Genomic DNA, 16,642 nt, shown 5'->3' with positions numbered 1-16,642 from the left:
AAAATTTTAAAAATGATGAATTTTACATCTTAATACATAAATTTATATATATATATGCACACACACACATTTAACTTCAAATAATTAATATTATTTTAAAATAAAAAATTAATCTTGAACTAATAAAAGTAAGGGATCCTCCGAATTCTTTAAGTTTAAGATTTTATCTTGAAAGTATTAGGTTTGAAATTTAAGATGAAATTAAAAGGAGTATATTTTATCTTATAGCTAACGTGTAAAAAAACTAAATAAAACCTAAATAATGTTTGAAAAATTATCACAGACAATAGAATTTTTGAATTCTATTATCAAAATTACTAAAGTGACTTTTTTTAGAGTAAAGTAAACAAAATTTTTTTAATTTTTTTCGTATATCAAAAATCGCTAAAAATTAAATTTTGATCGAGAGCAATTCAAACAATATAACGCAATTTAACTCAATGGGTCCAACTTTTGTTTTGCCACTTGTAGAGCTGTCATTAGATCAACTTCAGTAAGGCTTGGACTGGGCTTTAATATTAAAAAAATAATAATAATAGAAGACCAAGACAAGGTTGAGCCTTATATTTTGATCAAGCCCAAAGTTATAAAATAACGTTTAGGCACATTTTCTTGCCTAAAACAAGAAGTTACATAATAAGAGCTCTATTAATTAATTCGAAATTTCATTCGTCTGGTGCAATTCCCCTTATCTTAGCTCCTAAGTTTGGGCATTTCTTTGTACCAAAAATTAATCTAAAACCTTTCGTTGAAATAGATGTTGTCGAGCTACAAAACACATTTTTTATATAATTTGTTTATGGACAATGTTATATTCATCTATTTCATACACATAAAATTATACATATAGGTATTTTTCTCAATTTAATATTGTCAAATTTGTATATAGGCTTATGATCTTTGTTTAAAAAAAATGAAACTGCAATGATTCCTACTCCATAGGTAGTGAGATAAACATGATAATTGTTAATTGGAATTAGAAATTGATAAATCATTTCGTTTTATTAGTTATGTGATTATTTTGCTCGTATATTTCATGTTGCATTGAACAATTTTGATAAATGAATAACTCAAAAGGAATTGATAAAAGAATTGTTGGCGGGTTTGAATTGATTTATAGTTAGCTTGAAGCATAAGTAAATCTGATAATTTAAAATAAAATATAGTGATATGGTTATGAGGCTGATGACAAACATGGATAAAGACTTATTTTGAATCACAAAGAAGAGGCTTAATTATATCAATTCAATTGCATTATAACAATTCAAACAATTAAAAGCAAATATGGCTAGGATTTCCTTTTTTTTTTTTTTTTACAAGAGGAGCATTATGACTTAAAGGTCTCTACTAAAATCTGATTGTATGTACCCTTGTTACTTTGAGTTGAACTCACGTGACGTGTGCATGGCTACCAATATTATGATGTAAACTTTGAGATATATATTCACATTATCTAAAGTCGCAAAATGAGATAAAAAAGAAAAAAAAGAGAGATTGCAACGCTGCAATTTTAAAATTTAGACCTGTTGCATTTAAATGTTACTTTTTAAGGGTTACTATATGAATGAAATCATAGATATTTATGTTTTGAGTTCAGTTCTTAATGTATATGTCGCTTATAATGATTCAAGAACAAGAAGGATGAGGCAAGAAAAACTAAGTGAAACTATAATTAAAGTATGCCATAGTTTTTTTTTTTTTTTATTAAATCTTAATTTCTGCAAAATTTGTTAGAAACTAAAAACAAGTGACCTAGTCTTTTTGGACATTATGAACGGTTGGATGAACGCCAGGCATTTTCCCAATTACACCGTTTAGAATATAAACAGAAGTGTTTCAGAAGTAGGTGAACCGATAATGGGAAGAAAGTGGCTTCTCTAAAACGAGACCTAGACAGGCTCACTTTTGCAAAACAGTGCGTATAAGGAAAGAGTTATCAAGACAGAAGAGAATATTAATATCCATGGAAGGATGAATCCTAGACTTAATTGGTTAATTGGTTCTGTTATCTTTTTTCCTGCTTGGGGGGGCCTTAAGGGACGGCTAAAATTTGACCCAGATCTTTTGTTTTCGAATGCGTCGTGGAACCAATAACATGGCCATGAAGAAGAAGCTCTTGAAAAAGGTCAATATGCTAGCCAAAAAGAAATTAGGAGATCATTGTGATTCAGGGCTATCAGCAGTCGAAGACATATACCATCGGGTAAGATATTAAATTCATTGCTAAATTTAACTCAAAGTTTAACTCAGCCACCCTACAATGTGGCATCCAATTGGTCTAAAATTCAAATCCTAACATATATAATCCATTCTCTTATCTGACCTCTTTTATATAAAAAAAATACAATTAAATATTTAATTTAATAATTGATGCATGCTTTTTATTTTATTTAAAAAGCTTAGTTGAAACCTCTCAATTCCCAATATAAATAATGATAATAATCAGTATATCTTAAGGTTTCTTTTTTTATTTATTACATTTTCTTGAGCTCTGCAAACAGATATGGGAGTTGCGCTGGAATATTCATAGGAATTATTTCATCCCAAAACCAGCAATAATGGTCGATGAAAAGCAAGTTGTGAAAGAGATTAAAGAGCTGAAATGGGAAATGGGAAAGAGATAAAGCCTTTGCTAATGCTCCTGTGAAGGGATAGACTTGGAATTCTTTACCTTCAAAAAATGTCATCAAACATCAAATTAAGGTAACATTAACTAAAGTCATTCAAATACTACTACAAAAAATTTGCCAATTGGTGCCAATAGCCGTGTGTTCTATCGATATACTACTAGATTCTTAATTTCAATAATCATAGTTCAAATATTATTTATATATAAAAATATGAACTCCAAAAGTGTTAAAAGTGATCGATCTAAATATTCTTAGAAGTTTTTAAATTAACAAATCAATTCTTAAATATATAACTTTTTAAATTTATTTAAGTTTAATTTTTTAAAAAATTAAAATTAAAAATAGAGTTTATGTAAAATTAAATTACTTAAATTTTAAAATTTTAATTTCAAAAGAGTTAAAAGTGATTAATTAAAATATTCTTATTAAATTTTTTATAAAATTTAATTTAAATGAATTTTATTTCTATTATTAGACTTTTTTATAATTAAACTCAAAAAGTGTTAAAAGTAATTTACGAAAATAACTTTAATAAAATTTTAATTTAAAAAATGTTCCAAGTGATTCATTAAATACCAGTAGTAATTTTTTTTATAAATTTCAATTTAAATAATTTTTTTATTATTGCACTCTTTTTTATAACTATACTCATATTAAGACATAAAGTATAATTTTCACCTCAAACAAAAATACAAATATAATGATATCAAAATTTAATAGTTTGCATCAAAATAAGAAAATTATATAGGGTTTGTTTTTTTTATTGTTGTGAAAACAATTACACATATAATTCATGTTGATAAATAAATTTATTAAAAATAATCATAATTAATTCATTGAAGAATATTTTTTTTTATTTTTTTATTTTTTTCATTTAATTTTTTTATTTTAATTGATTTGCTTACTATATATATATATATGTTAACTTTATTTATACATCGATCTGAAAATTACACTATAAGAATCATTATTAATCGTTGCTATTCACATTAATGCATTTATTTTTTGGGGAGCGTTACTATGACTAGGAACCACCAACAAAAAGGTTCATTAAATCATTGTCTGATCCAAGAAATTCATTAGCGGAATGGAAATTAATGGGAAATGGCTTGGAGGAAAACCTGTTCTTGTCCTTCGGTTTTTATTATTTTAACTTAAAAAAAAAAAAGTTTGACGGGTGCTTTTGTTTGTTAGAGAAAGGGGGATATGGAAACGGGGTCAATGGAAGAAGCGTCGAGTTGCGTCAAATTTAACGGCATCGCCGGCGGGTTTGCGTCGGGTAATTTTTTGTCGCAAAAAGTTAAAATAATTTTTTCATTGCGGATATTTTCGGATTTGGATGTTATATATGGGCTTGACTTTTGAGTCATTTCAATTCACATTATTTTAATGTCATGTTTGACACTTTTAATTATTTAAATTAATTTTAAGTTTATGAATGGATATGTAATTATATAAATGAAAATATAATTATAATATTATTTAATAAATTTTTACTTTTTTACTGGCAATATTCCAATATTTTTTTAATTTATAATTGTTGATTTTATTAATGAATATTTCATTTTTTTTAATGAAAACTTAAAAGTTTTAATAAAAAACTATATGAAATGTTGGCAGCCACAAAATTATTGCTATATGGAAGAGATTAAAAGCAATAAAAGATCTCGTGAATGCTATATGGTCATTGATTATTAGTGGCAAGCTTGAATATTTTAAATAAAAATTTTTAGACGAAATTCATGAAGTTTTTTTGTTACAAATAATTAAATAAAAATTAAAATCGAAAATCAAAATCAATAAATTAAAAGAATTCGTTACATAAATCAAGATTGTAAAATTTAAAAAATTTAAATAAATTTTGATATATATTTTTAGATAGATATTTTTAATAAAAATTTTGATAAAATTTTTACCGTTGAATAAGTATTAATCAAATTTGAATTTTAAATAATATTTTTAATAATTATTTTTACATATTATTGATATTCACATTGAACTTTATTAATTTATCGATTTAGATTTTTTATTAAAATTTTTATTAAATCATTTTTAAAAGAAACTTTACAAACTTCACATATAGAACTTAACTTAAGTTTTGTCCTTTAAAATAAAAGGTACCTTCCAAGGACTTGAATTATGAATTTGATGGAAGAAAATCAATAACTAAATAAAAAACTAACCCATATAATTATATATTTCTTGTTATAATCATGGAGAAAAATTAAGTGAATTTTTTTTTTTATAAAATTTCAATTTCACATGGGGTGCATATAATTATATTTTTGCATCAAGTATTACCTTTTAAAATTAATTTTATTTGAGTTCTATTTTATTTGATAATTGTTTTAAAAATTATAAACTAATACATAGTGGTTATTTTTTAAAAGAAAAATATGTCCATAAGCATAATTTCATACATAATAATAACTTATCAGTATCTAGAATGAAAACATAAAGAAAAAAGTATGAATTTTCAAATTCATTGCTATTAATCTGACTTGGATACAACCGCTAGACTAAATACTTAATTAAGCAAGTAAAAACAAAATAATCAAACAAAAACTCAATGAACTTTTAGGCTAATTAATCTTTTAGGTTATTGCTCTTCTTGCTCAATGAACTTCGTTGTTCTTCTCCAACATAGAAATAGTTCGATTTTAGCTGTTTGGTTGCCTTAGACAAGGCGCCAGGTACCATGACCAATTGGTAGATGAATACCACATTCCTTCACAAGAATTCCATCTCGGGGCACAATTAAAACTTCAATTTCATCTCCTTCTTCAGACTTTGTATACGTAACAAATATACTAGGTGTCATATAACTCAGCCACGTATGATCTTGATATATATTCCCATCAAGGGAACGTGACCTATCAGAAGTCTCACAGCCCTTTGTTTTATTCTTAAAAGATATGGTAAGGAAAGTTGCAGAAGTGCCTTCGTCATTAGATTCTTCATTGACCGAATAGATAGCGCACACAATCATAGCTCGACTTAAACCAATCGAGATTGAAGGCATACAAAACAGTATTGAAGATCAAATTTCTTTATAGTCGAACCAAGCAGGCACCTCTCTTGCTGGGAAGTAAGCTTCCAGATACTTCCACTTGGAATACAAACACTTCTGTTTCAAAGAAACACTAATAGTTATGAACATTATCATTTATGATAATATATATTATATGTATATTGAGAGAGATAGAGAAAGACCTCTGGCTGGTTAGGATGTGGTCCAATATTCCAGATAAAAGTTTTTTTTCCATGAAATGAGCGAAAATCCCACCACTGAAGGTCAACTACTTCGCGACAATTACTAATTTGGATATCATAAACATAATAATCACCTATGTTTGATAAGTTTGGGTATCTCTCAATTGATGTGCATTGCTTTGCTTCCAACCTTTCTAAATTCTTAGGAAGCTCTGTAAGGGATCGAAGGTTTTTGCAGTTATTCAATAGAAGTCTCTTTAACCATGGATGGTTGCTGATTCCTGCTGGTAGGTTACAGAATTTGTTTCCCCCTAAATTCAAAACCAGCAAACAACCGATACTCCCAGAGTCAATGGAAATTTCATGGTCAGACAAGTTGAGGTCACAAAGATGAAGCTCTCTTAATGAGCTTAAGTGAGAGAACGTTGCTGGTAGTACTAAAGAAGAAGAACCCACACTGCGTTTTGGTGAGATCCATGAGGAAAAGGAAGTGAAACAAGACTTCACAGGTAACTCTTCTCTCCGTCCAGCCAAAGATAAATGTTCAAGGTTCTTCAAAAGTCCGATCGAAGTAGGCAACTCTGTAATAGCTGATCCACTTAAAACAAGCTTTCTCAAAGCTTCCAATTTACCCAAATGCTCTGGCAAACTACAAAGTTTTGAGCAGCCATTGAGGTTCATTGTCTGAAGAGACCTTAAGTTGCAAATGCTGTCTGGAAGTTCACTTATGTTATTGCACTCTGCCAAATTCAAGAATTCAAGTTTTTCCAGATGTCCAATAGAGTGATCAACCTCAACTAAACCTGTGCAACCTTCAATTTCAAGTCTTTGTAGGCTTGAGAGTTTTGCAAAGTTTGGTGTCTCTCCAAGGTACACCGAATAGCTCAGATCTAGTATTTTAAGCTTGTGAAGAGCCTGTTAAAATAAGAAAAAGAAAATTACAGTAAATCCATAATATGCGCTAAGGAAAAAAAAATCTAGAATATCAAAATAAAAAGAAAAAACATAGCATTGTGAGAATGATTTTAATTACTTTTGTATCCTTCCAAACTTTTTTGATACTACTGTATTGCATGTCAAGAACAACCAAGTTGTCTAGATAAAGATTGGGCGGTAAAACCATTAGTGGACATCGACGCCAACAGAGCCATCTTAATTCTTTTGAAATTTTTTCATAGGAACCGGTGAAATGTACAGAATCGATTTTCAGCAATCTTAAATTGATCATCTTTGCAAATGCTTTGGTGCTTATAAGATCAGCTTCTAGTGCTGGCACACCTAAGCTGAGACCTTCCACAGCTTTCGTCCCCTAAATACAAATAAAGAATATTATTAATTCTAGTTAAGTATAGCATATAGTACATTTTTAGATTTATTTACGAAATGCATTTAACTTTTTACCATGTGTTTCGTTAATACATTTATTACATCCTGGTGAAACCAAAGCCTGCTGCGACATCCTGGGTGAGATGGTGATACTTCAAGAACAATCTCTCTTCCCATGTCTCGGAGTAGGTTATGCATTTCTAGCTCATTAAATGGGTTAAGTGCTATAAGAGACCTTTCAAGAAGAACTTTCATACCAATCTCTGGAAAGAATCCACAACCATCTAGTATTGTCATCGCATAATCTTTATCCATCCCAACATAGAAACATGCAATATCAAGAAATATGGCTTCCAAAAGATCATCATCTAGTGTGTCAAAGCTTATCCTAAGCTTCTTCTGAATTTGTTGGTGAGGTGCCTTTCGTAATTTTCCCACAAAACTTTCCCATTCCGGTTGACTTCTTTTAAACAAATAAGAACCCCAAATTTCAAGAGCTAAGGGGAGTCCTCGAGCATGCTCCACCAAACTATTGGAAAGTTTGAAGTAATCTTTTTCTGGAGCAGGCCTCCTAAATGCATACCAACTTAAAAGCTGAATTGATTCCTCATGATTCAATTGTTCAACCTTATATCTTTCATCCACCTCTAATTCAGTCAGCAAATGCTCATCTCTAGTTGTGAAAAGAATCCTACTTCCTCGACCGAACCACTTCCGAACACCAACTAATGGTCTCCATTGTGCTAACTCATCCAAGTCATCAAGAACTATAAAAACTCTTCTACAACAAAGCCTCTCCTTGATTAAATTGACACCCCTGTCAATATTATCTATCTTGAATTTTTTCCAATTCAAGATATCAGAAAGGAGCTGCTCTTGCATCCTAGCAAGACCATTTGGTTGCTGCGAGTCATCGTTAATGTTTGAAAGGAAACTGCATCCTTCATATCCTTCACAAACCATGTTGTAGACAGCTTTTGCGATGGTGGTCTTACCTATCCCGCTCATTCCGTAGATGCCTACTATGCCAACTTCTTCTGATCCAATTTCTAATAATCTCATCACCCTTTTGACACGTAATTTTAGAGCTACTGGGTAAGTGGTGACGTGCAAGCCATTGCGAATATTACGGTTTAATTTTCTGATGACATCTTTGACTATCTTTTGGATGAATTTCGATTCATACCTATAAAATTATTAGTGATGAAAGAACACAAGAAAAACATAAAAAATTTTAATTATCAATTAACACCATTTAATTTTTACAATTCTCTTTATTATAATACTACAATTAATGGATCATAATAAAAGAATTATGTAAGGGTCTACCTATTAAAAGTATGGACTTTATATAATTTTTTTATGAAAACTTCACAATACTAAATTATGATTGGTTAATTATACTTTAATAATTATACGTAATAGATTCTTATGATATTATGATAATATCATAAAATTGACAAAAATAAAATATACATTTTTTCAAGAATATATAGTTTGGGTAGAATTTCCACTCTTAATATTAAGGTTTAAATCATCAAACATAAAAAAAAAATTATACTAAGATATAAATTGACTACAATAATTTAAAATTAGGCACATATAATAATTAAGGATATGTTTGATACATAAGATTATGATATGATAGAATAAGATGATATTATAAAAAGGATTAGATTAAATAATGCTATACTATCTAGTGTTTGATGTGTACAAGGATTATAATAGAATAATTTATTTATTGGTCAAAATCATCTTTTCTCAAAGTTTGTATAATTTAAATTATTGATATAATTTTTAAGAGTATAATAGGATATGTGAGTTCAATAATATGAATTAAAAATATTCCCCTCTACATTGGAAGGATTAAATTATCCTATATCAAGATAATGATTAATCCTTCTTGTAATCCTATTAAATTCTTTAGATACAAAATAAACATAATATAAAATTATTGTTATCTTATCCTATCAATCAAACTATACACCAAACATGACCTTTCTAGCACTAACTAACAATTAAAATTAGTTATTTCATTTAATTTTCTTGTTATTCAGAAATGAAGATGTACATATATATATATATATAAATATATGTATCTTAGAATTTTTTAGATGATTATTCTTAAAAATTAAATATTACCCGTTTGCCATGTTTCGAAGGTCCCAACCCGATAAATTTCCAGCTTCTGTAAGAGCTTCTCTCCACTTTTTGATCATTTCCATATTGTCTTTAAACCGTTCTTCGTGTTTAGCAAAAGCTTCTGCATAACTTCCAATCTGTTTCCGGACATCAGATGGATCAACATCGTAGAAGACTGGAATAACAACCTGGCCTGTTATGTTTTTGCACTCAATAATCTTGACAAGCTCATCAAGACACCAACTAGAAGAAGTATAGTTTTTAGAGAAAACAACTATAGAAAGTTTTGATTCTTCGATTGTTCTGAGGAGTTCTGAGGAGATGTCTTTTCCCCTGGGAAGTTCATTATCATCTCTGAAGGTAACCACTCCACCTCTAACCAAAGCTTCATAGAGATGACCAATGAAGCTCTTCCGAGTGTCTTTCCCTCTGAAACTTAGAAAGACATCATAGTTCCATTTGAACCCAGAAGAAGATGCTTCAGAGAAACCTTTGGCAGCCATGGAAAGTCGAACAAATTGTTGCAATGGAGAATATGGTTGTTGGAAACTTGGTACATCCATCTGAAAACCACAATATATAAGGGTCATTACTAATCGTTACTATTCAAATTAATTTATCTTTCTTATTAGGAAAGTTACTATCTCTGGGAACCCTCCAAGAAAAAGTTTCATTAAGTCATTGTCTGATCCAAGAAATTCATAGGCAGAATGGAAATTAATGGGAAATGACTTGGAGGAGTACCAGGTGCATTGTGATGTACACTTCAAACATATAATATCTTACTAATTCAACCTGCTCTCGTCCTTCGCATTTTATTAATTTAACTTAAATCAATATTTATATAGTAAAGTGATTGAAATGCTTTCACAAAGTATATAAAAATATAGAATTTGGGATCTTTTATTTAAATCTGTTGAATAACTCATATTTGTACTATTCTTTAGGAACAAACTTGTTTGTTAAGATGAAAGGCTTATCAAGGTTTCTTAGAAACATTGGACAATCGAATTGTAAATCTATGCTCCATGGTGTCCGTATTATATAGTAAAATCATTGTGAAAAATCATGCTTCTTTTGATAAACGGTTTTGCTTTTTGTTTTTTTTTTAAATTTTGTTTTTTGTTTTGAATTTTCTATTCAAATTTTGTTTTTTGTTTTATCAATTTCATTCTTTTTTTTTTTTGTTTTTGCAAATAACACAACAAAAAATAAAAGCAACCTAATTGTTATACGATTTTAATTTATTATATTTTATTTTTGGATTGTTACTTTTTCTACGAAACTCCCTAGAAAATGTTATTCCAAAATCACCGAATAACTTGGACAGATCAATGAAATTTATTGGAGGGATGGAAATTGAAAACAACTTTAAGTTTTTTTAATTGAGTAATGATCTTACATAGTGGAGTCTATAGGTCGTTCATAATTACAAAAAACTTTTTATGCTAGATGAGGTGGATTTCAAATTTGAGACTCAATTTCAACTAATATGAGACCAACCTGTAGCAGGTAATGTGAGAATAATGTCAAACAATATCAAGTTGTTATTTTTTTTATTTTGAACATAAATTAAGAAAATTTTATTCGCTATTGACATCTAATATTAAATTTTATCCCAAAATCACCAAATGATTTGAACATATCAAAGAAATTCATTGGAGGGACGGAAATTGAAAACAACTTAAAGATTTTTTTTTAATTGAGTAGTGATCTTACATAGTGGAGACTATAGGATAATTATTAAATTTTATCATTCACAATTACAAATTAGAATGATAGGTCTTGGTCCTCAATTGTTTGAAAAAGAAACCAGAAACATAGTCAAGAGCTACTCCAATAAATGTTCATGCCAAATGAGGCTTATTTCAAATTTGAGATACAAGTTCAACTGATATGGTACCACGCTGATAATAGACAATATGAGAATAATTAATGTCAAATAAATTGTAAAGATGTAAGTGTTGAAATTCGATTTTAAATTTACTGGATGTTACATTTTAAAAATAATTGTATGAATAATAATAAATTTAGAAAATTTTTTAAGGAATGTCTACTTATAAAATATATAAAAGTGACTTTTATTTTTACCTTTTTTGTCTTTTTAAAATGACTTTTATATCATTTATTTGAGAATTTAAATTTATTGTACGTTACCTTTTAAAATTTTGTTGTCTTTTTAATCCGTCACTATAATATGAGATCAAGCACATTTTATATTTGGATTGAGCACGAATGATTCTTTTTCCTTTGTCTTTGTTAACCACCCAAAGCTTCTAGGCCTTGTTCGACCTAACGAAAGCCCTGTTCCACCTTCCATCAGAGCTGATCAAGGCAATTATTAAGAATTTTGTTGCCTCTCCATGGAGACCATGGCTTCCAAAAGCTACTCAGAGTTCATACTATTAGGGATTACAATAGCTCTAATACCACTTGTTAAGCTAAAAAGTTTCAATCCACTCATACCAGCAGAAACGAAATCAAATAATGAATCAAACACACAAGAGATAATAATTTAACATGGTTTGGTCCAACTGGCCTATGTCCATAGATGAAAAACAAGATCCACTAGTTATAAAAAATTATAAACATACATAAAAATATATTAACCACTCAACAATCAATACTCATAGACCCTTTTAATCTCCTTTAGTCCTATATGGAGTATTTTCAACCTGAACAAATAAAAACCCATGTACACCCTTTAAACACAACCAAACACATTCACATATGCACCCATACATGATACCTATGTGGACCATCTTAGTCTCCTTTAGTCCACTCCCAAACATTCAAACACACTCATTTATATGACGTAAATCCCCAATACTCCTATGGGGTGTCTATCTTACAAAAACCTTATAACTCTTTTATATTTTTTTGTCATACTTAACCTTATAGAGACTTTACCTATTTATAAGTATACAAACTTGCCAATTAATAATCTCTTTCCTTTTAGAATTCTTCTTCTACAAGTCAAATTTGCTTATTAAGAATGTCTTTTTTCTTAGAATTCTTCTTTTGCAAATTTTGTTGTATATCAAGCAATATTTAATAAATCTCTTATGAGATTTGAGTTACTATTCCCAACACATACCTTTAGAGACAATGAGGAACTTCATAAACCAAAGGCGATCCATGTTTTGAGGTAGGATATCGATGAACATCTTTAAAAGTTAAAAAAAATTAAAAGAAATTTCTTGAACACTCAAAAAAAAAATTTTAAACACATTTTACATTGACAAAGTTGATAAATCCTTTAATAATTATATATATATATATTAAAACTAGACAAAAAAGAAATTTTGAATCCATCACTATTCATAAAGAGAAAGACATGTCAAGGCTCTTAAGAACAATAGAAGAATTTAGGTTTCCGTCGTAGTTTAAACATGAAAATTACAGTCCTTAAAATTGAAAAAAAAACTTTTATTATCTTTAAATTGCCGAATATTTATTTTAAAACAGTTTTATCTCTGAGTTGATAATGTCGTGTAATTCCTACTCCTACTTCCCTGATTCAGATGATAATATTCTGCTGATTTTAGTTAATTACGACTTTGAGATTTAAACCCTACAATACAAGAAACGGAAAATAGAAAATAAATCAAATAGATAAATGCAATAGCATTTAGTTTTGGGTCAGGTTTTTCATTTGATTGAGTATTGAGATTACTTTTGATTTCTTCTTTCTCAAATAAATGACATAAAAGTCACTTTAAAAAGACAATAAAAAGAGCATGCCTTATGATTTAAGGGTGTAAATTATATATTAGTATTTATAAATGATTTAAATTCAATTCAGATAAAAGTTAAATTTAACTCCACAATTATCGAGTTGAGTTCGAGCTTGAACAATTTAATTCATCGAACAAATCGAATTCAAACCTTTTAATATAACCCGAGTAGTTCACAAGCATAATCTAGATTTTATATTTTAATATATGTTTTTATTATTTTAATTAAAAATTTATTATTTCTCCTTATATATATATATATATATATATATATATATGAATTTAATTTCAAGACAAATAATCAAGCTTAAAGTTGAGTATGAGAATTGAACTCTTTTTTTATTTGTTAAATGAACCTAATTAAACGAGTTTGAGTAGTTTAATTTTTATCTCAAATCGAACTTAAATTTAAATTTTAAAACTCGATCAAACTTGAACTGAATTGTCAAAAACCAAGTGTCTTCCACCCCCTCTGAAACTTAGAAAGACGTCATGCTTCCATTTGAAGCCAGAAGAAGATGCTTCAGAGAAACCTTTGGCAACCATGGAAAGTCAAACAAAAAAAATGGAGAATTTTGGGATCTTATAGTTAAAATGGTTTTGGCGATGGAGAAAATGGTTTTTGGAAATTTAGTACATCCATTTGAGAATTAAAATATAAGGGTCATTACTAATCCTTACTATTCAAATTAATGTATTTTTTATTGGGAGCGTTACTATCACTAGGAACCTCCAAGAAAATGCTTCAATAAATCATTGTCTGGTCCAAAAAATTCATAGGCGGAATGTAAATTAATGGGAAATGACTTGGAGCTGTAGTGGGTGCATAGTGATGTAGACTTCAATAATATCTTTTTAATTCAACCTGCTCTCATCCTTCGGATTTTATTAATTTAACTTAAATCATTATATATATAGTAAAGTAATCGAAATGCATTTTCAATGTATATAAAAATATAGAATTTTGGGATCTTATAGTTAAGTCTGTTGAATAACTCATGTTTATACTATTTTTTATGAACAAATTTGTTTGTTGAGATGAAAAAATTATCAAGTTTTTTAGAAACTTTGGGCATTTAAATTCCAAATTTATGTTCTATGGTGTCTGTATTATATGATAAAATCATTGTGAAAAATCAAGTTTTGTCTGATAAATGATTTTGCTTTTTGTTATTTGTTTTGAAGTTTTCTATTCAAATTTTATTTTTTGCTTTTTCAATTTCATTCTTTTTTTTTTACAAAAAACACGGCAAAAAGTAAAAGTGACCTAATTGTTATACTATTCTCATTTATTATATTTTATTTTTGGACTGTTACCCTTTCTACAAAACTCCCTTAGAAGATGTTATCTCAAAATCACTAAATGATTGGACAGATCAAAGAAATTCATTGGAGGGACGGAAATTGAAAACAACTTTAGGATCTTTTTAATTGAGTAATGATCTTACATAGTGGAGTCTATAGGATAATTACTCGATTTTCTTGTTCACAATTAAAAATTAGAAGCAGCGTGAATAGCTACTCAAGTAAATTTTCAAGCCAGATGAGGCTGATATAAAATTTGAGATACAATTTCAACTAACATAGGACTACGCTGATAACAGGCAATATGAGAATAATGTCAAACAAAACCAAGTTGTTACTTATTTATAATTTAAATGAGATTCTTAAGATTTTATTTATACTCAATGAAACTAAAAATTCAATATTTTACTATAAAATTTTTATTCTAAATAAAAATTTTATTCAAAACATGGTATTTAGTAAGCAGGAATGGAGCTCAAATAAGAGGGAAGCTGTGCAACTCTACCAAGATTTTTAATCCAATCTTCTCACATTTTACTTTTTAATTATTTTTTTACCTAATTAAATTCAGAATCCATTGACAATTAATGCTTATAAAACAACAAAATCCATCGCTATAATAATGGTATTCGAGTATGATTTTTAATTACCGTTAAAATTAGTATAATGGAATGGATATAATGATTTTTAATTACCATTAAAATTAGTATAATGGAATGGATATATATTGGTTGTAAATGAGTATTAATTTGAAGATGACCTATTGTATTTTGCGCTTATTAAAATATTTGGGTCCAAAAAGATCAACATAATGCAGCTAATTAAACTCAAAGTAAAGATATCAGGCACATAAAAGAACGTATTATTCATAAATAAAAGTCTATATCCATGAATAGAGAAAATATTTCACTTTAATCAAAGAAGTAACAATATCCTACAAGATTAAAGTTTAATCACCTAAGAATAAGAGTTCATTATTTGATATATTAGTAATATAATTTTTAATTTTACAAACAAGATTAAAAATTAGCTATTGACCTTTTCTTCTGGCAGGCCACCGCTCGAGAGAAAATAGACTCATAATCAGTCCCAATGCAAACATGTAGATGTCGAAGGGCCCAAGGCGACCGCGATCGATACCTGAACAAACAGATCCCTGCCGGCTTCTTGGAGTACTCTTTGGCACATGCCAAGGGATTTTTGTATTCGGAAATTGAACTTTATTCGTCTTTCAGATTGTCCTCATTCGCAAAAATACTTTCTCGTCCCTTTGGGGAATGCTACAAACAATCAACTTTGGGGGGCTGGAGATTGTGTTATACACTTTCCTTTATTTTGAATTGGGTTTAATTATGTTAAATAATTTTATATATAATACGATACTATAATATAAAAATTATATAAAAATAATATGATTTAAAATTTTAAAAAAAATTATGAGTTTGATCAAAATAAAAAGTGCATTTTATGTTTGACTCATAAGCAGTGTATTTTATTTTTGACTCATAACAAATTATGATAATATAATTTTTATATTTTACACATATTTAATATAAAATAAATATGATATAAACACTTAAATTATCATATTTAAGTTTAATACAGACCACCTAAATGCATTTGTTTTGAATCAGGCTTACAATAGGATTTTGTCCTTTTTCATCCTCCTGGTGTACATTGACCATTGGAACCTAAAAATGACTCCACATTGCTGGCTCAAGGCTAGCACAAATGGTGGCAGCTCTGTGAGAATTACCCGGGAAAAAAATAGTGACCATCTATTTCCATTCAGGTGGTCAATGAATACAACCAGCCAAATGGAATCAAAAGCTGACCTTCTTGTCAATGAATCCCCTGGAGGCTCCAAGCAGAACACTGAGCTTTGAAGCAGCTTCATCAGATTAATTGGATCATCGCATTTATGCCCAATGGAACCACAGTCTAGTAAATTGCATAAGTTGTTTGAAGGCTGGCATTGGCTGACAATCTCATCTTCGTTTAGCCTTTCTATCTGGATCTTGGCCATCAGCAAAAGAGAATAAGAAAGGCAGGTTTTGGATTCTCATGAGTTTCTGCCATTGAAAAACATCATTATCTGTTGAAGGATAGAAGTATGTGGGGTATGGTACAGCAAAGTCATTTTTCCAGGATCCTGATTCAATTGTTAACATTGACATGTTCTCATATTCTGTCAGGAACCTGAAGTTGCTACCCTAATCAGACTTCCTGTTTGATTGTCTCCTGAAATCTCGAGCAATCCTCCCTGAAATCAAGAAATGATCATTACCC

General features: G+C 28.9%; 2 protein-coding genes across 2 annotated transcripts; one reads left to right on the top strand and one right to left on the bottom strand.

Annotated features, from left to right (window-relative positions):
- Positions 1-1,560: 1,560 nt before the first annotated feature.
- LOC149511004 (core-2/I-branching beta-1,6-N-acetylglucosaminyltransferase family protein) lies at positions 1,561-3,883 on the top strand. The gene is given in 8 exon segments (XM_089756367.1): positions 1,561-1,677; positions 1,794-1,910; positions 1,912-1,969; positions 2,064-2,203; positions 2,502-2,606; positions 2,608-2,703; positions 3,659-3,767; positions 3,825-3,883. Coding segments are annotated over 8 exon segments (801 nt in total).
- Positions 3,884-5,307: 1,424 nt separating this feature from the next.
- On the bottom strand, positions 5,308-16,379 carry LOC149511003 (disease resistance protein RPV1-like). Its single transcript, XM_089756366.1, has 8 exons — positions 15,994-16,379; positions 15,454-15,530; positions 9,312-9,789; positions 7,245-8,355; positions 6,877-7,152; positions 5,844-6,758; positions 5,693-5,757; positions 5,308-5,626 (listed from the first exon to the last, which is right to left on the bottom strand). Exons 1-8 carry the CDS (start codon positions 16,377-16,379, stop codon positions 5,308-5,310), a joined length of 3,627 nt encoding a protein of 1,208 aa, XP_089612492.1.
- Positions 16,380-16,642: the final 263 nt, after the last annotated feature.

Source organism: Durio zibethinus, chromosome 27, assembly GCF_047325235.1.
Source record: "Durio zibethinus cultivar Kanyao isolate XHJ-2024 chromosome 27, ASM4732523v1, whole genome shotgun sequence".
Classification (NCBI taxonomy): Eukaryota; Viridiplantae; Streptophyta; class Magnoliopsida; order Malvales; family Malvaceae; genus Durio; species Durio zibethinus.
The sequence above is the reverse complement of the archived record's forward strand: the minus strand, read 5'-3'. Positions and strand labels throughout refer to the sequence as shown.